This window comes from Sitophilus oryzae, unplaced genomic scaffold (genome assembly GCF_002938485.1).
Source record: "Sitophilus oryzae breed Bouriz unplaced genomic scaffold, Soryzae_2.0 scaffold_815_pilon_pilon, whole genome shotgun sequence".
In the NCBI taxonomy this organism is placed as follows: Eukaryota; Metazoa; Arthropoda; class Insecta; order Coleoptera; family Curculionidae; genus Sitophilus; species Sitophilus oryzae.
Window position 1 is genome coordinate 6,749,120 of NW_022147434.1, and position 23,652 is coordinate 6,772,771.

General features: G+C 31.9%; 2 protein-coding genes across 8 annotated transcripts in view; both read right to left on the bottom strand.

Annotated features, from left to right (window-relative positions):
* LOC115889524 (probable multidrug resistance-associated protein lethal(2)03659) overlaps positions 1 to 2,365 on the bottom strand; it is a 56,557-nt gene extending 54,192 nt beyond the window's left edge. The window contains 1 exon segment of the mRNA XM_030909547.1: positions 2,172 to 2,365. Within this exon segment, the coding sequence (XP_030765407.1) occupies positions 2,172 to 2,257 (86 nt within the window). The 5' untranslated portion in view covers positions 2,258 to 2,365.
* A 4,152-nt stretch (positions 2,366 to 6,517) lies between these two features.
* The window catches only part of LOC115889525 (probable multidrug resistance-associated protein lethal(2)03659), a 28,921-nt gene continuing 11,786 nt past the window's right edge, over positions 6,518 to 23,652 (bottom strand). For all 7 annotated transcript variants that reach the window (XM_030909548.1, XM_030909549.1, XM_030909554.1 and 4 more), the window contains 7 exons: positions 19,966 to 20,122; positions 18,572 to 19,897; positions 18,051 to 18,468; positions 10,554 to 10,704; positions 9,735 to 10,477; positions 6,712 to 7,149; positions 6,518 to 6,646 (listed from right to left, as the gene is read on the bottom strand). In XM_030909548.1, the coding sequence (XP_030765408.1) occupies positions 6,623 to 6,646; positions 6,712 to 7,149; positions 9,735 to 10,477; positions 10,554 to 10,704; positions 18,051 to 18,468; positions 18,572 to 19,897; positions 19,966 to 20,122 (3,257 nt within the window). In that variant the 3' untranslated portion in view covers positions 6,518 to 6,622. The remainder of the gene's footprint in view (positions 6,647 to 6,711; positions 7,150 to 9,734; positions 10,478 to 10,553; positions 10,705 to 18,050; positions 18,469 to 18,571; positions 19,898 to 19,965; positions 20,123 to 23,652) is intronic.

Genomic DNA, 23,652 nt, shown 5'->3' on the forward strand with positions numbered 1-23,652 from the left:
CCGATTTTGCCGGTGTGTGTTAAAGCGCTCTAATAGTCTAAGAGAACTTAAAAAACCTTAACATCGTTACATGGCTAATTTTTTGTGTGTAATCTTTTTTTTGAGTAATAATTTTGTGTAGCCATTTTGAAATAGTCATGTCTGCCAGAGCGATCCCGGGACTTAAAGCGGGGGCGGCCAATCGAAAGGCTGAAATTTTGACACAAAAATATTATAAACTACACTAGTTATAATTGCGAAAATAGTTTTTATTTATTATTAAGAAACGCGGATTATTAAGAAACGTTGGATTGAATTGTTGGCAGACATTTTTCTAGTCGCTAAAATGCCGACAGACCACGCGAAAAAGGCATGAAATTTTAAAAATTATTAAAAAATGAAATTTGAAGAATGACAAAAATTATAGCATACATGCATGCCGATTGGTGGAATGTCATATTTATTTATTTTAAAAGCCGTATGCAAAAGGGCAGACAAAAAGATTGTGGCTAAATCAGCTGCAGACAGTTATCAAAAGCGCGATATTACTCTAGCGCTTTCAGGGAACGCTCGCTGCCTTATCCATTTAAGTATAGATAAATCATGTATATTATAAATTTATTTTTTTATTATTTCAAAACAGATATCATATATTTACTATTCTACTTTTAAGGGTGATATATTTCGACCCCCGGAACACGTCTATGAGTTATTTTTTCGCAAGAAAGATATAGAAAATCCTTGTTACAAATTTGCGTTTTTTTTCTTTTACAAGTTTACAATTTGTATATTTTAGAAAACTTTTTAGAACTGCCTGTTCACCGCAAATTTACCCACGGTGTAATTATTTCTTAACCTACCATGCTTACGGCTTTACTCTATGGCTACGGCACTAAAAGAATAGGTGCAAATACAGAAAAAAAAAACAGGTGGCTCACAAAATTATTTAAAAATAAATAATTTTTTTTTTATTTTCAAACTTGAATAACTCGGTTATTTTGGACTTATTTGAAAAACGGTAAAAAGAAAATATGTTTCTTTAGTCGAGTTCTGAAAATATTTGCACTTATTCAAGATTTACCCTGTAGAGTAATATCTAATATCGCGCTTTTTATAACTGTCTACCGCTGATTGAGCCACGATTATTTTGTCTGCCCTTTTGCATATGGCTTTTTAAATAAATAAATATGACATTCCACCAATCGACATGCATATGTATGCGATGATTTTTTTTGTCAAAATTCCATGCTCTTTCGCGTTGTCTGCCGGCATTTTAACCACGAGAAATATGTTTGTCAACAATTTTACATGTTTCTTAATAATAAATAAAAGCTATTTGACAATTATAACTCGTGTACCTTATAATATTTTTGGTTTCATAATTTCACCCTTTTGATTTGGTTGGTAACCCCCGCTTTAAGCCCCGCCCAAGTAGCAAAAAGAAATTCTAAAAGGATTGAATTATTTTATAACAGTCGAATAGCGTTGTCTTAAGGACTGCTTGATTTTATTAAGCGTTTGGTTTCGACCATTCTGTTTTTTAATAAAAGTTATTTTACGAATTGAGGCATCCTATAAAAATGATCATATAGCTGTTTATACAGCCTTTATAAAATAAAATTTGCTACTTGGGCGGGATCGCGCTGGCAGACATGACTATTTCGCAATGGCTACACAAAAGGATACTTCACACAAAAAAATAGTCATGTAACGATGATAAGGATTTTATGTAGCCAGCTCTACGTCTATAAGATGTACTGAACAAAGAAAGAAGAGCAATAAGTATTTTAGAGAGCATGAAATACAGCGTCGAATTAAATGATTATTTAATAACTATTCACAGTTTTCTCTCTCCCACTTACAAAATCTTATAGAATCGCTCCTAAACATGTAAAACCGACTAAAGATTGTCTCTTGCTGATACGGTATTTTTGAAAAAAAACTTTAGAACTGATTCAACTAATAGACGGAATTTTATTTTGTAATGGTTTTAGATCAGCGCAAATAGACGGACACAAAAAAGATTTTAAAGTTGTTCCCTTTCTAAGTACAAGACAGTTTAAATATATAATTTGTACGGAAATTAAACCGTTTTATAATTACCTTCACATTATATTTATTCACTCACTATTAGTTATTCACACTAAGTATTTGCACAAAATTTACTACACTAAACTTGCAATAAAACTTACAGGAAAAATATTTTCGATATAAAGTTTGCTTCATTAAACGGATGTTTCTTTAGAGGTTTCTCTGTTCCAATTTTATAACTGTCCATAATTGTCCACAAAAATACTGTTCTAAACCTACAGCATCGATTGCTTCACTTCACTCTACCTATTCTAAAAGATAATGTACTACTGAATGAATGACAACCTTATCACAGTCTTATTATAATAAGAATCGCATAATTAGTAATATAATCAAATAAATAATATCAAATAATCCCAAATAGATTACATGTAGTTATTCATATTTAAGTATAAAGCAAATACGTAGAGGTGATATAAATATTTTATTACTCTATGTGATTAAAAATCGTGAAACGCGAATTTATTATCAGCGAGATTGAAGAGATTGCAGAGGAGTAATTATGATTTTTAAAATTCCTTGACAATTCAAAAAGGCTTAAAATTTGTTTGTCGCAAGTTATTCATTTCACGTTTTATCAGTCTGACCTACCTATTACATAATAAATTACGTGCTTCTGTGTTATCTATTTTTTTTAAATATAGCACTTAATTAATTTTATATAAGAATTTTATCAATACTAAATCACTAAAACAAATTAATATGATATTAATCTATAGTATTTAAAAAAGGCTTGGTGCATTTCAGTCGATTGTCAAAATTTCGACAGCAGTGCTCTGTACGGCGGAAATCAGAACTTTCCAACTCTGTATTTCACGCAGACCCAGTTCTCTGTTTTTTTCTAAGGTAAGATTTCGACAGACGATGACAGAAAAAAAGCAGATGACTTCCATACCAATCCATTTATTTCACTAAAAAAAGTTTCTAATATTTTTTAAGGTAACTATGGATGGGTTTATAAGTAAATACGTCATGCGTAGACAAAAACGACAGATCATATTTAGATATTATTGGTTTGACGCTTTGAATGAGAAGACTAAGGAAGGAGCATAATGCTATCCATGTATTCATGCATGGTGGGCGGAAAAAGCACTCTAGGGTGGGGATCCTTGACAGTTCTGTTTGACGATTCATTTGACACATTTGAATTTGATTTGAAATTTTATGGATTTGCCAGTCTTTACGGAGCATATTTTATGTTATTTATTATTTATTCTACTACTGATAGTTGTATAAAGGTAGTAAATCTAGATGGAAATTGTGGCAGAACTTAAATTAACAGTGACACTATCGCGATTTATCGAAAAAGGCTCTAAAATAGTTGGTTGTATAGCGTGCAGTAGATCTCAGCAAAAATCGAGTGAAATAATGGAACAACTTGTCGCTAGTAAGTGACTATATAATATACATACGTGTAGTAAACCGATAATTTATGAAATTCACTTAAATTAACTAATTATATATTTTTTCTTGCATTTTTGCTTTTATTTACTACTTGTCAAAGATTAGATGTCAAAGAATTTAGACATATACAATTTAGATACGTCAATTTGATTTACCAGATTTACCTGCTTCAGTAGCGTATCGGATGTTTGTGTTAATAAATAATTATTATAACTTATCTATTTTTATTAGAATTATATATTTTTGTAACAATTTTATAACTACCAACATTTATTCACAACGTCAAATAAAACAACATATTATTGAGTCTACCCCACGTCTACCCTACATCATAGTTTTACATTTTTTAAATAAAATTAGAACGGCACTGATAAACCGGAATTTAAGTCGGCCATATTTGAGGCCTATCGCGGTGGACCTAAGATTTTTGATATGCTCCTTCCTTAGTCTTCTTATTCAAAGATTTGACGCAACGATGAACGACAAACGGACTCCGATGCGTATGAACTCGACTTAAGATTTTTGAGAATTGTCAAACTCTTGCCAAATTATAGGTTATAATTTTGTGTCAAATAGAAATGATCAATGACTAAAGAATATAACAGAGAATAGGAATATAAGGACATGTACCGCCCCTATACGGGCTGCAGCAGAATTTGTGACCTTTTTTTGTTTTGGTGGCAAACAATGAGTCATCATTTGGTCACCAGCGACAATTTTAGCGATTTTTAATAGTTTGTGTGTAGTAAACTTTGTATAAACTTTATTATAATGGTGATTAGTTGTTCAGCTTTCAAGTGTAAAAGCAGCAGCGATAAGAAAGAGCCAGGAGTTACGTTTCATAGGTAAATAAACAGTCCACTCCAACTTTTTAGCGTTTTCTTATTGAATTCGATAATTATTCTTCAATTTCAATTAATATCTATTTGTACTTGATATGTGCTATACGCCGATACTAGTTTTGTACCTTTTGTTAACATTTTAATAAGTTTTTTTCGTAATTAATTAGGATGATACACCATAGGCGTAGTCAAAGCAATTATCAAAAAATATAAATATTGCTTCAAACAGCTAGGTTAAGAAAAATATGTGCCACGGCACTGTTTGATGGCATCGTCACAATTTGCTCTAGGATGTTATTTGTCCTTGGATTCTTTAGTCATTGGAAATGATAAATATTTTGCATTTTGCATTTTGGACTGTGTTGTTACTTATGTTTCGTGTTTTTTAAAATTAAGTGGAAGAAAACTCGAGGGAAAATTAAGTGTTGATCCAGACCATAGTTTACAGTTAATATTCGCTGTCCAGAGACCGCCAAAACACAGTTTGCCAGAGACTATGGCCAGAGAGTTGTATTAGCCACAAATAAAATTGTTTACCATCTCGTATATGGTACCAAAAACTGGAGTATCTGTAAAATAACATCACACGATAGGTAAATATTACATTTTAGTACTAGCAGAAAAAAATAAGATTAAAGTTAATTAACCAAGATCAGATTTTTTCAGTTTTATACGTTTTTTTTCACAATATTTTGATCACTTTCACTCAAAATTTAAATATATTAATTATGTGTTCCAATTGTGCCAACTTATTTCTTTGTAAAATAAAATAAACTACTTTGAAATTAAAATGACAGACACATCTGTCACTGCCAAGGATTTTGTCGTTGGACAGACTATACCGTTCATGGAAGAATATTTAAATCGTAGCTTTGTCATACCGGGCGCGTCTCAAAAGTAGCTCACCCCTATAACTTTTATATTTTTTTCATATAAAAAATCGAGATTTGGTATATTAGTAAATGACATAAATTAGGATTGATTGACTTATTCAATTGTTTTCGGTCCAGGAAATGACTACAACTTCTGATTTTTAAATGGCACCCTCGGTATTTTGTTAATTTATTCGATAGAAAATGACGCTCTGAATAGAATGATACACATATCATATGCCAACTTTATTTGAAATTGCAATATGTGATTCATAACGACAATTTGACTCGAAATACCAAATGTGTGGTACCAAATTATTCATAAAACAAATCTTTTTGTAAATATGCTAATGAGCCACCCTCGTTCCGTTTGAAAAAATTGAGATATGATTAAAAATACGATTTGGACATTTTTTAACCGGCCAGGACAAGACACTAAAAATATTAGACGATCAAATCTATTTTTCCAAGGCTCCTTGATTAAAAATTAGTGTTTTTAACACAGCCACGGCACCCTAGATTGAAATTTAAAATACAATATTATTTTAACAAGTAAATACAGGGTGAGTCTTAAATAAGTACAAATATTTTCAGGGGTAGTATATTTCGACCCAGGAGCACGTCTATGAGTTTTTCTCGCAAAAAAAGATGTTGAAAATCGTGCATTTTCTTTTAAATTTACCTGTATATTTTCGAAAACTTTTTAGAAATGCCTGTTCACCGCAAATTTTCCCACGGTATAAATTCTTATAATCTCTGATAGTACCATAGTTACAGCTTTACTCTAGGGTTACGGCACTAAAAGAGATGCAAATACAGAAAAAAATCCAGTGGCTCTCAAAATTTTTCAAAAAAAACATATTTTTTTTTAAATTTTCAAACTCAAATAACTCGGTTAGTTTGGACTTATTTGAAAAATGGTACAAAGAAAATATGTTTCTTTTATCGAGATCTACCGGCCCTGAAAATATTTGCACTTATTTAAAACTCACCCTGCATATTACGGTTAAAGTCCGATATCCTGTTAATATCGACATTAACAGGTTAATATTTGGGTTTGGTTTTTGGTTGCTTTGTTTTGTAAATACAGAATACACGGAAAGAACCTGATACCCCTGCATCTCCAAAAATACACCCTATATCTCCAAAACTAAGCATTTTAGGATATGCATTTTTACGAACTTTTTTACTTATTTTTATCTGCAAAATATGCTGCCGAAGTTCCCCGAAAAAAGTTCGGACAATCTTGTATAACGCCTACCCAAACATAAAGATATTTTGTTAAGTGTTTTTTTCAAGGGTTTAAATACAGGAAATTAAACAAAGAAATCAGGAACAATGAACATTTTATTCAGCTAAAAAAATATTAAGTATGTCTTACATCTAACACAGAGTATTAAGTAGGTTTAGATTATCACTACAATATCTTCAATATCACATAGGTACTCCTTTATAAGTCTGAAATTAAAATAAACAGTATATTAGATATAAAATACAATAATCAGTTAGTATAAAAACCTTACCCTTTCTGCTATGGATAACAGATTCTCTGTCATAGCCTTCCCAGTTTGTTGTACCATATCATAAAATTGTCCATTGGTGTTTTCCAACAATTCAAAAGGTTTTCCAAATTCAACTATTTCACCAGCATTCATGACCAATATTTTATCCGAATCCATGATAGTATGTAGTCTGTGAGCAATTGTAATGACAGTACAGTCAGCAAATTTATTTCTGATGGTTGACTGGATTAGGGCATCAGTTTGGGGATCCACATTTGCAGTAGCTTCATCGAGAACTAATATGCGATTTTTTCTTATTATCGCTCTAGCTAAGCACACCAGTTGTCTTTGGCCTACACTAAAATTTGAACCGCCCTCTATTATGCGACTTTCCAAACCGCTGGGTAAATCGCTTACGACATCTTTCAGTTCCACTTCTTCCAACGCATTCCATAATACCTGAAAACAATACAAATTAATACAAAAAAGTATTAAAAAATGATTCCAATAAAAATAAAAAATAATAGGGGTTTTAGTGAACTTTAATATGTATAACCAAAAATGGCACTGTCAAATGTCACAGTTATTGATATGTCGACATCATATACTGAAATCCGTCATTCCCTGAAATACATAATACAAGTAATGACGGCACACAGCGTTACTCTCGAGCTGGCACGGCGTTTGACTATAGATCTCAGGCATTCCTTGTAATTCTAGAATTCCTTCAGCGAAACGCCGTAATTAATTGAATCATTTCAGTCAACCTGTTTTCAAGCAACGAAAGCAAGCGATCCTAGAATGAAATAAATTGAAATCCGATTTTAATGTGACATACTCGATAAAAAGCCGAGCGAATTTTCTACATACATTGCATGTAGCAAATTTATACGACACCATATATATTTATCCGTTGCGTATCTAAGAGACAAAATTTTACGACCTACATCGACAATGCTTTGAAATAAACTAAATCAAGCGATCAAGCGAATCGCTCGACGCTTGCTACTTGCTATTCATCACCGAAAGAATATGTGCCCTGCGCACGCAACTTACTGCTTGGGGCTTGGCGTTAATGAGTATTTACAACAACCGAAAGGTGAAAAACCGTATTTTTAAATACGAGTGATATTTCGCTCGAGCGGTCACTCGATTATTGAAATTAATCGGTTTTTCCCATCAGTAGTTTACATCTGCAGTGTATTCTATGTAGAAATAGAAAAATCTATCTGAGAAGAAACTAGATTAATATTATTTCAATAAAGATAAAAAGCCTTGAAACCTAGCGAAAAAATGATAGCGATACTTTTTAGTTCCCAATCCCTTATTTTTGTATTCTATAAATTGTATGTTTAGTTGTTGCATGTTTGAATATACCTACAAAGCGTTTTGATAATATGTAATAGCCTACACTTTAAAATAATAAATTTTCTGTTACAACAATGCTACTAACTAGAAACCTTTCGACGTATTTTTTATCTTAATAATAATTTATATTGAAATATCGTAATAACAAAAAATATTTTACTTTGATGCACTATTATAAGACAACTTAATTTCAATAAACGCATAATACGTAAATTGACTAAGCATTTCAGGAAATTACGCATTTCCCTGTTTGACGCCGACATATATACACTAATAATAATAGTCTCCCGTTAAATCGTTTATATTTCTTGGCAGTAACTTGCTATAGCAGGTAGAGATACAGCTTGCCATACTAGAGCCGTTGGTACACTACGAAGGTGTGGCTAGCACAACGCTTCAACCGCCTATAATAAAATTACCGATTGGATTGTGAATCCCAAGTACTCATTTAAGTCTGATTCCAAGGTACCCAAACTATTTTTACAATTATTATGATTAATAAAGAAATAATACTACCGTCTCTTGTCTGCATAGAATTGAAAAGAAAGAGCCATTGAGCTATTTTAACAAACAATCAAGAATTGAGAATTTAGACAAAAAGCGAAAAAACGGAAAATAATAACGACGATCATAACATCGGTTTTCCAGCGGTATTTTTTAATATTGTAGATCAGTTTTTGTTTCTTTTATTTTATGGTTATGGTATGGTGTATGGTTTAATATAGGGAGCTACTCACGAACGCGTACTTATAATAAGAATCAATAAGCAGAGGGCCCACAATGTCAAAAATATCGCGATTATCAAAATGTAGGCATTACTTTTTTTTATTTTCAAAGTTAAATAATTATACATCTTCCTCTAGGAGATGCGAGACCTTGTCGTTGGTGGGGAAGCTCCTGTCAGGTGCTAGGGGGAATCCCCTCTAGCACTTTGGCTGGGTCTAAGGGGCATCTCATTGTCTTGTCCCTGGTTGTAGTGTCGTGGCCCGGGAATTGCACCAAGACGTATAACGATGCCGGATGGGACTACCCTGTTCACCTTACCAGGCACCCTCTACTGTCTGTGGTCATGTATCATGGACAGAGGGTGTGGGGAGGTATTAGCTTAGTAGTTGTATTAGCTGAGAGTCGACAGATATCAACGATTGTCAAAATGTAGGCATTTTTTTTTATTTTCAAAGTTAAATAACTTGGTTACATACTTTCTTGCAGATGTGATAACATTGGTTATGGCTACACATGGTTGATACTGAAGGCTATCAAACGGTAGGAGTTAAATTTTCAAAGTTGATTATTCCGGCTATTATGAATTTATTTTAAAAAGAGCAAATAGAAAATGTTTATTATATCCATATCTACCACCTTTTAAAATACTATTGGATCGAAAAAAAACTAGGGTTCAGTTGGCTTGTAAATAACGGTTGATGACATTCCTCAAATAATTTTGCATATAAAGTAACAGCGATCTTTATTTCATAGCCATCACTGACTCCATTTTTTTTTCGATCATATTGTATTTGCACTTACTTAATATACATCAGACACTGAGAATTGTTGCCCATCAAAGTTATATATTCTCGCACTTGACAAACTATACATTTTTTGATTTTGCAAATTACAAAACCAGTTAACTTAGTGAATAATAAAAATATCCTTTATAATCAATTTTAACTTACCTTATCATCATAATCATCAAATGGGTCCAAATTTTTCCTTAATGTTCCAGCAAACAGTACTGGCTCCTGAGGTATTATAGATATTTTCGACCTTAAGCACTCCAAACTTATTGTACTTATATCAATATCATCTATGGCTATTATTCCTTCGTTCTCAGCAAGCCTGAATAAAGCTATAATTAAAGAAGATTTTCCAGCTCCTGTTCTACCTACAACTCCAACTTTTTCTTTTCCTTTTATACTGAAGGTCAGGTTCTTTAAAACCTTAGGCTCGCCTATATCATATCGCAGACTTAGATTTTTGAAAGTGATATTTCCTTCTGATGGCCAATCGCTTGGAGGGTCTTTTGTTACTTTAGTAGTTTCTGGGTCGATATCAATATATTCTCTTATTCTTTCAACGCTTGTCATAGCATTTTCTAATTCGCCCCATTGTCTCATACACCACTGGAACATACCAGTTAATGTGAGAGACTGTGTTATGGATAAGCCAACGAATCCTCCTAGAGCATCAGTTTTAAATATTAAAAAGCTCATTGTTACAAGACCAATGTAAATAACGCACTGAAAATCTAACCAGAGACCAAAACATCTACCTAAGGCCAGAAATGTGGTGAAGGCGGAGCTATTTCTGTTCTGGTGCGCATCAAATTCCTTGCTCAAGATCGTTTGAGCGCCAAAAGCCCTTATTGTGGTTAGTCCTTGGAGTGAAGCAGTAAAATGTGAGTATACAGGACTTCTCGCTAGAAATAAAATCACAATTAGAAGAAAATAAATGACTAAATATAACGCAATTTAAAAATAAAAAAAAATACTTACTTGTACTCTCCACTCGTTTGATGTCTCTACTGGTGGCCATGTATATAACTCTCAAAAGATAGAACAGAAATAAGATAATAACTGTAGGTATTAGCATCCAAGGATTGACAGTAGCTACAACAATTGTTGTAAACAAAACAGTAAGGCCATTCTGAAAAATAGAAATTGATATTAATATAGTTATTTCGTTTAAGATACGAGATTGTTTACCACATTTTAACAATATAATTTAAAAAAATGTTTTAAGTTAAGGTGGGTTAAAGCACAGAATATCTAGCTACGCAACAGAAGCCTCGTTACATGCATAAAACTGTAGGTATCAAAAGGAGACAGGCTTTTAAAGCCTATCTCCAAATCAGATATTTTGATGCGGTAGTTTCGCTACTACATAATAGAGGGCGATAAATTTTAAAGAAAATAGTTTTCTACAAACAAAATTTAAAAGAATTTTGTGCAGTGTTGCCATTGTGTAATTCATATTGTAATACTTCCTGATAAAGCCTACCTTCAAATTTGCTACATCATTTAAACATATTAAAATAGATCAGAGCTCTTTTTTCACACGTTTAAGTATTTAACTTGCCATGTTAGTTGTAGTTAAATCTTACGAGCTGAATTACAATCAGTTCCTGCCGTTTGATTGAAATTGAATCCTGAATTTTGATTGTAATTCGGCGACAATATAATAAGTATTGTTCTACTATTATGATACCACTGCCTGACGTTCAATTGTGTTCTTACTTTATACCTCTTTATACCGTATGACCGGGAAAAAACGGCGTTAGCAATGCCTATGAAATGAAGATAGCTGTCATTTTATATGTAAATTCATATGGGAAATACCATAATATAGTACCATATTACGATACATGGCGTTCGATTGAGCTTAAACTTGGTATACTACGTATCTTCGGTGACATTGTAATTTTATGGTAGCATGGAGCATATAAAGTGGTACCTTCTATAGTACCATATTATGTTACCACTTCCTGATGTTTGATTGGGGTCATATTTGGTATATACTTGCGAATTTTTGATGACATTGCAATATTATGGTACCATAAAGCATATTAAGTGGTACTATAATATAGTACCATATTACGTACATGGCGTTCGATTGGGCTTAAACTTGGTATACTACGTATATTCGGTGACATTATATGATAGTACTATAATGCATGTAAAGTGGTACCTTCTATCGTACCGTATTATGATACCACTTCCTGACGTTCGATTGAGCTCATATTTGACATATAATTTCGTATTTTTGATGATATTGCAATATTATGACACCATGAGCCATATCAAATGGCACCATAATATAGTACCATATTACGTACATGGCGTTCGATTGGGCTTAAACTTGATATACTATGTATCTTCGGTGACATTGTAATATTATGGTACCATGGAGCATATAAAGTGGTACCTTCTATAGTACTACATTATGATACCACTTCCTGACGTTCGATTGGGCTCGTATTTGATATATACTTGTGTATGTTTGATGACACTGCAATATTATGGTACCATGAAGCATATCAATAAAAGGTACCATAATGTAGTACCATATTACGTTACCATTTCCTGGCGTTCGATTGGGCTTAAACTTGGTATACTACGGATTTTCAGTGACATTGCAATATTATGGTACCTTGAAGCATATCGAGTGGTACCATAATATAGTACAATATTATGATATCATTTCCTGGATTTATGATATTATTAATTGTACCTGTGTCACTTTTTAAAATCTACCTAGGTCTATATAAATAACGTGGCAAACAGAAGAAATTTGTTATTATAGTCAATTAACATTTTTTGTACTACATTTTAATAAATTATTTCCATTATTATTAAACTTATATTTCATTATTAACGTTCCAGCATTAATAAATATCACTATCAATCGCCCTGTACATTTTTAATGGTAATTAAAGGTATTTTCTTAGTAACCAATATAAGGTAGTATATATTAAAAATGTATTTTATGAATATATATTTTGTAATAATATAATTAAAACTATTTTAAAAGTCAAACGAATAATTAATATAAGTGTATCTGACAAGAAAAGAAGAATAGAAAGAAACTATTATACACCAGAAAAAGAATGGCATGCCAATTAAAGTCTTTTTGAATCTGGCAACTGTGCATATTTAGGCCGTCGACGTGCCGTCGATCCAAAACCGAAAATTCAAAATTTCCAATTATATTCTGATTATGATATTGTCGCACCATCTAGTATTTTATTTGTGCAATTTTAGCTCTTTCATTTCGAGTATTTTTCTGTTGCGTAGCTAGATATTCTGTGGTTAAAGTCTTCCAACTTCTAGTAACACCGGAAATATATAATAATATATTGTTTGGATTTTACATAAATTGAAGGGTCCAGGAGAAAAACTTATAATAATGATAAGCGCCAATTTCTTAATTTTAGGATTTTACAACATTATAGTAGGTCTAACTGATCCCTACAAAATGTATAAACTCTGCAGTGCAATAAGTTGTTAAATCCTATGATATATATGCCTAATAAAAATCTAGAATACACGGAAAGAACCTAATAACCACCAGCCGCCCAGTACTCTTTTGTAAAATTAGTAAAATGGCGCTTATCATGTTTTCCCCTGGATCATTCAATTTGTAAGTACTTTTCTATACCCGGTGCGTCTCAAAAGTGGCTCACCCCTATAACTTTTTTATTTTTTCAGATAAAAAAACGAGATTTGGTATGTTAGTACTTGACATAAATTAGGATTGATTGACTGTTTCACCGGAAACGACTACAACTTTTGATTTTTAAATAGCACCATCGGTATTTTTTTACTTTATTCGACAGAAAATGACACTCAATAGAATGACATATCATATGTCAACTTTTGACATTTTCGCATATGATTTATTTGAAATTGTAACATACGGATCATAACGACAATTTGACTCAAAATACCAAGAGTTTTGTACCAAATTATTCATAATAAAATGAATTTTCCAAATATACTAATTAGCCACACTGGTTCTATTTGAAAGAATTGAGATATGATTAAAAATACGATTTGGGCATCTTAACCCTCAACTGGCGTGGTGAATTTTTGTAACGCTTATGGCGTGCTGGGGTCCGACGGCCACAATCTTTTTTCCATTTTAAATTACATGATGAAGAGATTTTATAAAAAAAATTGTTATTTTAACACTGTTTACAATATATTCAAACTTGTTAACAAACAATTTCATTAATTTTCAACAAATTAATAAGAACGGACACAAAAATAAAGTAAAACGCATTTTTTAGGAATTTTTGACAACAGAAATATAACTTGGCTAAGAAATTAAAAACATATATATTTTATAATTTTACCGTATTATTAAAAGTACAAACAACGGAAATGTGAAGCTAAAGTAATAAACATAAATTATTTTCAACAAAACTGCAAACCTTGTATGTACATAACTTTTTCAAATACAGTTCATGCTAATATAGGATCTGCATTTGCCGCACATGGATCATGCACATTTGATTCATGAGATTTTTGTTTTTTTATCATTTCTTCATTGTCATATGGTTGCCATATACCACATCTCATTCTTTTCTGGTATTGATTATTCAATTTTCTCTCTTCTATAAGAGATTCAGAATCGGAGTTATGGTTACTCTTCGGAGAAAAATCAATGTCTCAATGGTCTTCATCTCACTTAAGCTTCTTTAAGTTCAAAATTAGCGTCCCAGTCAGGCACACTTTTTAGACTACCCACCATCCTAATAACGTAACATTCTTGGCGTGGTGGTGCCACACAGACCCCAATGAAACTTTAGCCCCCGCTGCGCAAGTGGGAACAATACTTGATAAAATCAAGTGCGCCTTTAACAGTTGCATGTTGGTACCCTAACTTAAAGGTAAATGGCGCGGCCAGGCCTAATTCTTAAACGTAAACATTTTACAGAGGTTTAAATAGTGCTTGCGGTCCGCTGGACCCCGCCACTCCAGTTGAGGGTTAACAGGCCAGGATAAGACACGAAAGACATTAGACGATCAAATCTATTTTTCCAATGCTCCTTGATTAAAAAAAGATGTGCAGATAAAAAGAAGTAAAAGAATTGGCGCTGGGAGGCACGTATAGCCGCCCATACTAAAATATGTTAATATCTCGAAAGCTGCGACTTTGACTGATTTTGATATTATTACAAACTAGGTTTTTCCCGCGACTACGTTCGCGTTACACCTCGAATAGTTCATGCATTGATTTAAATGATTTACTTTGTATATAGAGCTAGTGAGCCTTACAAATGCCCTATTTAAACTATGTTTTTAAGAGTTTTAGAGCTACTCGTATTTCATATGAAAGTTATCAATTGTCGATTTTCTGGGTATTATACAGAGCAAGTCTTGAATAACTGCAAATATTTTCAGGGCTGGTACTGCTGGTAGATCTCGATAAAAAAACATATTTCCTCTTTACCGTTTTTCAAATAACTCCAAAATAACTGAGTTATTTTACTTTAAAAATTTCCAAAAAAAAAAATATTTTTTGCTTAAATTTTGAGAACCACTGCAGCTTTTCGGGTTTTTCTGTCTTGTAAATTTAATCTACTACCTATCTATGTTGCCATATTATCAAGAAATTATGGTTTTTAACTAAAAACTAAAAAAAATCCAAAAGATTTTTCAAAAAATTCCAGATTTTCAAATTTTTCGCTAAGAATAATTGCACTTATTTAAGACTCGCTCGACAAAAAATCGATATTGTTATTTTTGACTTATTACATATTTTTTACTTAAAATTTATAAAAAGCCGTCAATATTCCAATTTCAAGAGTAGAGAGAGATTTTTATTCTCTTTAAATATTATTATGTACTTAAGAAAATTCGAAAATTTAAAAACCGTTTTTTATTTTTTCATCGCCTGTATATGACTTTATGACACACTTTGTATACCAAAAATAAAACTTTTGATTAGAGCCGTCTGAAATAAAAAATCTTAATAATTCTAAAAGTTATCGAAATCAAAGTATTTCAAAGAAGTTCAATTTTGGCCACAAAATGTTTTTGAAATCTTGCTTTTTTAACACTTTTTTTCAATTTTTTCTAACTATTTCCATTGACTGAAACTAATTATATATGGTTGGATAGAGAACGGATGGCGATCTTCCAGGGCGGTTTTTATTTCTTATTTATATATAGATTATTTTCGAAATCGAACTAGTCAATTTCAAAGAAATTTTGCAAAATCTGAAAAAATAAAATCTCTCCAAAATAATAAATAGTGAACTGATTATTTACCCTCTATAGATAGAACCCCTACCTATGGTCCCATATAAACTATATTACTAAAATAAATAGTTTTGAAATATGAAGTTTTCAAATGAATATTTGAAATTTTCAATTGTCGCTTTACTCCCTTGATATTTTTTTTATTTTTCATTTCTTTTTTTGGTTTATTAAGAGCACTAATACTCCATTTATAGTTATTTTTTATTCCTTGAAAAATAACTGAAGAAGAGATATTTCGTTTATATTATTGATGTGTCACTAAATAAACCCTTGTATAAAATTTTATACTGGTAGATGTTATAGTAATGCATTTTCGTACAGGAAACTTTCATTCCCTATTCTACTCCCTAAGATTATAAATTTCATAAAATCGCTTTATCCAAATAATTAACTCATATCTTTTAAATGATCCTTTGTGCCAATTTTTGCTAACTTTACCCATTTGGTTGATGAATTTCAAAAATCTCTTCTAATTCTTTTTGTAGGATTTCATTCTTCTAGACCACATAGTAAGGAATTTTCAAAAAAGGAAAACAACAAATTGTTCCGACATAATTTTACTCTCTAAGAGGATGAATTTCCTAAAATCGCTTTGTGTAGCTAATTCACTAATGTCGTTTAAACGAACCTTTGTTCTAATATTTATGTATCAAAAGCTGGCATGTATGAACTGATCCCTAAATTATCTAAAAACTTGATATATAATCTAACTGACAAACCACTGACAATGACAAATAATTTATTTCTGGAGGTATTGTGTGTAGGCAGTGTGTAGGTGTTTTCAGGTATATTTTAATATTTAGTCGATTTACACAAAGAAATAGCCATTCAACAATTTAAAAATACTTCATAACAAATCTAGACATATGTATATACCTTTTATTTAAAAAAAACAGCGTTTCGCTATAACCCCCTCCCATACACCCTTACCAACCCCCCACCCCCACCAAAAACTAATGGCCAGATTCTCGGGTGCCACAGTATTTTTGTGCCAAATTTGGTTAAAATCGGTTCAGCGGTTTTTGAGTTATCGTGTTACAGACGGACAGACAGACAGACACACACCATGAAAATATTTTGTATTTAGGTCATTTATGACCCAAATAACTCATTTTGAGTGAAATTAAAAAAACTTTTTTTTTGCCGATCCTAATAGCCTACCAATACTACCTACTAATTTTTATCGGTATGGTCGGCTAAAAATTCGTATAAATGTATATGCCCTAAAATGCCTCGTTTCGGATATACAGGGTGCAGCAGTTAAATTTTTATTTCGTTTTTCTTCCAAATAATTTCTAAACTAAGGTAGATATTTGGATGAAAATTGGTGTCTGGGTGTTTTTTGACATGAGAAATTCGATTTCGATGTCAGTATGACTCCTGCTTGTAGGGGGCGCTGCCTACATGTTTTTTAAATGATTTGAAGAGTAATAACTCTTCGTCCATACCTATATAAAACTACTGAATGAAAAAATATACATTTCCGTCATTCTTTGCATAAAAAAGAATCACTATGAGCAACCGTATTCAAGATATTTGAAATGGAAATAGTCAATACATGTCATTATTGACAAAAAAATAAACATATTGACTAGATAGTTATTTGACTGAAATCTTTGACTGAAATAATACATTTGGGAACTTTTTATTTTTTAAGCTAATCATGAATTTTTCTAGAAAAAAAATGCGATGAAACGGTTTCTGTTGAACCTTGGGTGCAAAAACATCTCAAATTTATTATTTCAGAGTAATAACCATCTGGTCAACATGTAGGTATAATTTTTGTCAATTATGACATGTATTGACTATTTCGATTCTAAATATCTTGAGAATCATTACTCCTAGCGATTTTTGCCAAGAGAACTTTTTTACTGCATGTATGTCATTTTCTATCGAATAAGTAATAAGATAAATTCGAAATCGAAAAATACCGAAGGTGTCATTTAAGAATCAAAAGTAGTATCACAACATGTAGTGAGTTTCAGTGAAACAGGAAGTGATCGAAAACTATTGAATACTTCAATCAATCCCTGATTTATGTTATATACTAGCGTATCAAATCCCGTTTTTTTATCTAAAAAAAATAAAAAAGTTATAGGGCTGAGCAACTTTTGAGAAACATCCTGTATGTATAGCATTTTTATTTAATTTTATTCAGGTTTTGGGGAAGTATATGAATATTTTGAATTTTAACAGTAGCAAATTGAATTATGAATATAAACCTACCTGTATAGTGTCTATCAAAGTTATAGGGAGTACTTCATCCACTTGATTCATATCCTTTGAAAATCTATTTAAAATCCTACCAAATGGATTGGTATTGAAAAATAACATCTTGGCATAAACTATCTTATCAAACATGCTGTTATGCAATTTCTTAGATGCCTTGATACAAAATGTGAAGAAAAACAGGGATCTTGCCATAGCAAATACAATTAAAAATATCACAACCCCAGAATAGACCATAATACAGAGCTCTTCGGTCATGTTATTCAACCAAAATTCTTGAAAGGCGGACGTTTCTACTGTTTTATTTAGCTCCGAAGTACTTGTATTTGTAAATATTTCTGGAGGATTTGTTGTATTAGATAAGTCTAATCCTCGTATTTCACCTCTAGATTTCTTAATAGCTTCACCATTTACCCTAAAAATAAATTAGATCATTAGTAATCATTGTTCAATTGAAAAATGTAATAAATTTGTAAAAGTTCTAAAAAAATATGTAAAAATCAAACTCCAACACTTACCACCATGTAACATAATAATCAGATATACTGCTAAATAATTGGGCGAATAAGAATACAAGAAGGATCCATACTACTTTGCACCAGTGGCCCCCACTTGCAAGGTATACTTTATATACTCCAAAAGAAATAGTTCCAAGTTCTCTATTCTCTCTATTATCCTTTGGTTCTTTGTTTGAAGATTCCTTAGTATCCTTTATTTCTTTTCTCTCCTCTATACCATCTTTCATATTTTCATCAGAATCATCTTTATCATTTGTTTCTTCACTTTCAGAAACTTTTAGGTCTTTAAACAGCTGAGCAAACTCTTTCTCGCTTTTTGCTATTTCTTCATAAGTTCCTGAAAAATCAATTTTGCCACTATCCATCAGATATATCTTCTTAACATCCTTTAAGTACTGCAACTGATGTGTTACAAGAATCACACATTTTTCTTTAAGATATTCTTGAATGCATTCCTTAAACATATATCTTCCTACATGTGTATCAACTGCTGATAAAGGATCGTCTAACAGATAAATATCAGCATCCTTGTATATTGCCCTGGCTAAATTTATTCGTGCTCTTTGTCCGCCACTCAAAGATGCGCCTCTGTCTCCAACAACAGTCCTGTCTCCATAAGGGAAGAGTTTAAAATCACTTTCCAAAGAACATGATTTAATTACTTGGTCGTATCTGTCCTGGTTAAAGTCTTGACCAAAAATTATATTCTGCCTTATGCTACCTGTAAAAAGCCATGGTTCCTGAGAGGCGTAAGATACAGTACCATTAATATGAACGCTGCCCACCAATGGATGAAGCTCTCTTAAAATTGTGTAAAGAAGGGTTGTCTTTCCACTCCCAACAGGACCAATAATAACACCCAAATCTCCTGAACTGGCAGTCATAGTGATATTTTCCAAAGAGTAGTCTTCTAATTCACTGTTCCATTTAACAGACACATTTTTTAAGTCAACTAGATTTTCTGATGATTTAGGTTCTTTTAGGAAGCCATTTGACAATACTGAAGATTTATCATTGTAATTATTATAAAATGTTGATGATGAGTCAAATTCCATCTCATCCATCATCAAAAATACCTTAATTCGTCTTACAGAAATCATAGCTTCAGCTAATTGGGTTGCAGCTTCTGGAAATCGCTTTGATATTATAATTCTTAAAACGCCATAGAATCCAGTTACAACGTAAACATACTGTGCATTAAGAATATTTCCTGTTAAGACAAAAACTAGAATGCACAAATAAATTGCGGATTTGTTGATAAAAAGGTGAAACGACATTATTATCGCTCTAATAACTGAAGTTTTCTGAATTTCTCTCATCTCTTTCCTACAAAAAAAAGTTATTATTAATATAAAAATTCGAATTTGTTTTAATAAAGCAATATAATAACTTACCTACGACTAATTTCAACAAATTTTGCAAATGGCTTTTCCCAGGTGTACATTTTGATCACTTGAATTCCAGAAATAATTTCATTCATAAGGCGGATTCGTTCGTCGGTTTTTAAAGCGGTATTTAGTCGAAATACAGAGGTTTTCTTTCCAAGCCACACTAAAAAAATAATAAGAAAGTAGTACCTTATAATTGCTAGTAATTTAAATAAATATGGAATAATTATAATTTTTTAATAGGGCCAAGGTGGTGTAAAAAAGTGAGATTTTTCAAAACTTTGTTTTTTTCACAGTTTTACACACAAAAAAATAACGCTTTATTGTACAAAAAGCCAAAATAGCTTCATCGACAAAGCGTTTACAAAACAAACAAAAGTACAGAAAATATACAAATAATAAAAAATATACAATACAAATCATACAATTCAAAAAAAAATTAAGTCATTACAATTACAAATAGAACATACATGGACAAATACAGAACACAAAAAAAAGGCGTATCAATAAAATTTTACAATAGGAAAATTGAAAATGGATATAATTTTAAGAGTTTTGTAAAATATGAAATACCCGACCTTTGACCAGTGTATGGTGTGAGATGATCAAAATTTTAAAATTCAAAATTGTTCATGATTAAACATCAACAAAAAAAGTCGTTTACCGCATATAGGGCTCTCTCCAATAAGTATGATTATAGAGCTTTTTGCGAAATGCGGGAAAGAATGAAAGCAACTTGATATTCAAAGGCAGATGATTGTACATTTTTTTGGCATTGTACAGTATTGAACCTTTAACTAGTTCTGAGTTCGGGGTTGGCTGATAAAGATAGTGCTCCGCATTCCTAAGTGGATAGTTGTGAGATGGCCTATCGGGAATAGCAGATATGTGCTTGCGGATTAAGCAAACGGATTCAAAAATGAATAAAGAAGGAAGAGTCAGTATTTTGAAATTTTAAAAGAAATTCTGGCAGTGAGTTCTACCTGAGTCAGCCCCAATAAATATCGAACTGCTCTCTTTTGAAGTTTGAAAATGCGATCAAATTTTGTTGCGCAGCAAGTACCCCAGAATGGAAGGGCATAACCGAAGATGTGACTCAAAAAGGGCATAATAGGCTATACTTGAGGTTGATAAGTTAAGTTCCTTAGAAACTGATCTTAGCGCAAAACAGGCAGCGCTTAGTTTCTTTGATAAAGCTTCGATGTGCAAGTCCCATTTTAACGAGTTGTCCACAACAAGTCCTAAGAATTTCACAGATTCCACCACATCAATAGTGGTGCTATTAAGTACAAAAGATTGTATAGTACTTTTATATGACAAAACTTTAGTTTTTGATAGGTTGAGGCATAGGAGATTAGAATCGCACCAAGATTTAATGGTGCATAAGTCACTGGATATAGTATTATATAGTCACGTAACAGCTCGGCCGCTCCAAGAGAAACTAGTCCGCAAAGGCAAAGAGGCAGATTTTAACGCTAATGTCTAGATTTGTAATGTCGTAAACACCAGAAACAAAATAGAGCCAAGTACTGAACCCTGGGGGACACCACATTCTATAGGCTTACAAGAAGACATAGACGAATCAATCCTCACAAGCTGCCTTCTGTTGCCAAGATATGACTAACTATTCTATATGACTAGCCATTCTAACTTAACCCTAACTCCCCTGAATCCATAGTATTGCAATTTGTTAATTAAGATATTATGATTTACATAGTCGAAAGCCTTAGAGAAATCACAGAAAATTGTAGCTGTAGAGTGATGGTTATTCAGGCTAGAGTAGAAATTATTAAAAAAGTCGAACATAGCATCATTTGTGCAACTGTTACTTAGAAATCCAAATTAATAGGTAGTAAGTACTTTATATTTAAGGAGAAAAGATAGAAGCCTTTTTTAACTTTCAATGATCTTAGATAATGTGGGCAGGAGTGCAAAAGGCATTGGGTAGTAACAAAACTATTGTAAAATTCGACAAATAAAAATAAAGTAAAAATATACCGAAAGTACCCCTAAAAAAGTCAGTATGCAGCAAAGAGTGTCTCATATTTAACCCAGAAAGTCTAAAAATGGGACATGCTGGGTTAAATATGAGACGGTCACAAAGCGCCCGTTTGAAGGTATTGCTATGGGTTGTATTAAATGCCGAAGTAAAGATGAGACTAGAAGGATACAAATTAAACATAGAAATGTATATTTTTATTAGTGAAACTCAAATAAAAAAATCGAAACTCATAATGAACACCTACATATAATTCAAATCAAAATACGATAAAATTACATAGTCACAAAACATTTATAAATTGATAGTGACATTAAAATATTAATAGAGTCATTTAAAGAGTGGAACAAAAAAATACAAATATAATCAATTATCGGCAAACTAAATATTTCTCAAAATCTATTGAAAGAGCAACATATACGCACTCCTAGAAGTCGCGCCTTGCAAATTTTATGTTGGTAATTATTTTAAAACAATGTTTTTCTTTAAAACATTATTAATGAAATCTTAAATATGAAAAATTTTGACTGCATATATTAAGGTTAGATCTCCGCTGCTGATTAACTTTTCAGCCTTTTTAAAATCTTTTTCTGTATACTTTTTGACTTGTGACTAAAATTTAAAAATATATATGATATTAAGTTGTCACAACCCTACCTCTGTCTCATTATTACCCCTCTGTATGTCTCAAATTTATCCCTCCAAAAAAATTGCTTGCCTTTCTAGACCATGTACCATAACCTATCTACGTAGAGGTGGGAATTCTAGTTCCTCCAGAGGAATAGTTCCTTGAACTAGGTCTTTAGTTCACAATAGTTCCCGACTAACATTGACATCCCCGTTGCTTGCTAATGGGTTTCGTTGTCAGTCAGAACTATTCACAGTATGATCTGTATAATTTTTATAATGTACGAAATATAACGAGACGTGTAATTGTGTATGTTAAAAACATAATATGTAAGTTTTATTGCAGATAAAAAAAATTAAAAAAGAACTACAAATCAATTGGAATTACGAAAATTTTACGAAAAACTGCATTTTTCCTCAAGGTTCTTGTTTTTGTCTAAAAATTCAGAATATCTGCTTCGTTTTATAAGATATATCTTAATTCTAGGAAGTAGGAACCTAAAGTGAAACATTCCCATAAAATATTTAAATAACAAACAAAAACTGTATCCACGAAAATTTTCTGTGGTAATTACGCCGGCTGTGGCAATAGACAAGGCCGAATCCAAAGCCGTAATAGTTAATCGGAACTAGTTCGTTCACGAACTACACATCTCTATATCTACGCACGCGACGACACACGGTGGAGTATTAGCATAAAAAAGGTGATCGAAATTCGAAAAAGCAAATGTGTTTAAGATTTCCCAAAAAATGATAAATGATAAATTAATTCATATCTGCCATGAATGGCGTTGCTATGGGTCTGTTTAGTTCCATTCATTTGTTTCAACGAAACGTCAAACTTGTTACTTCTCACAGATAAGAGGTAAATGGCTAAATTTTATGTTTAAGATTATAAATTGTTGTTGTTCTTGTGCTCCTTTTACGGCTCAGCAAGCTGCAGGTATGTATTCTACAAAAACATATTATTTATTTTGATATTATCTATACTAACGATTTTTTTTGCAACTAAGGGCGGATTTACCCAATTTCTTAATTGCTATTCCTTAATTCTTATTTCTTAGTCT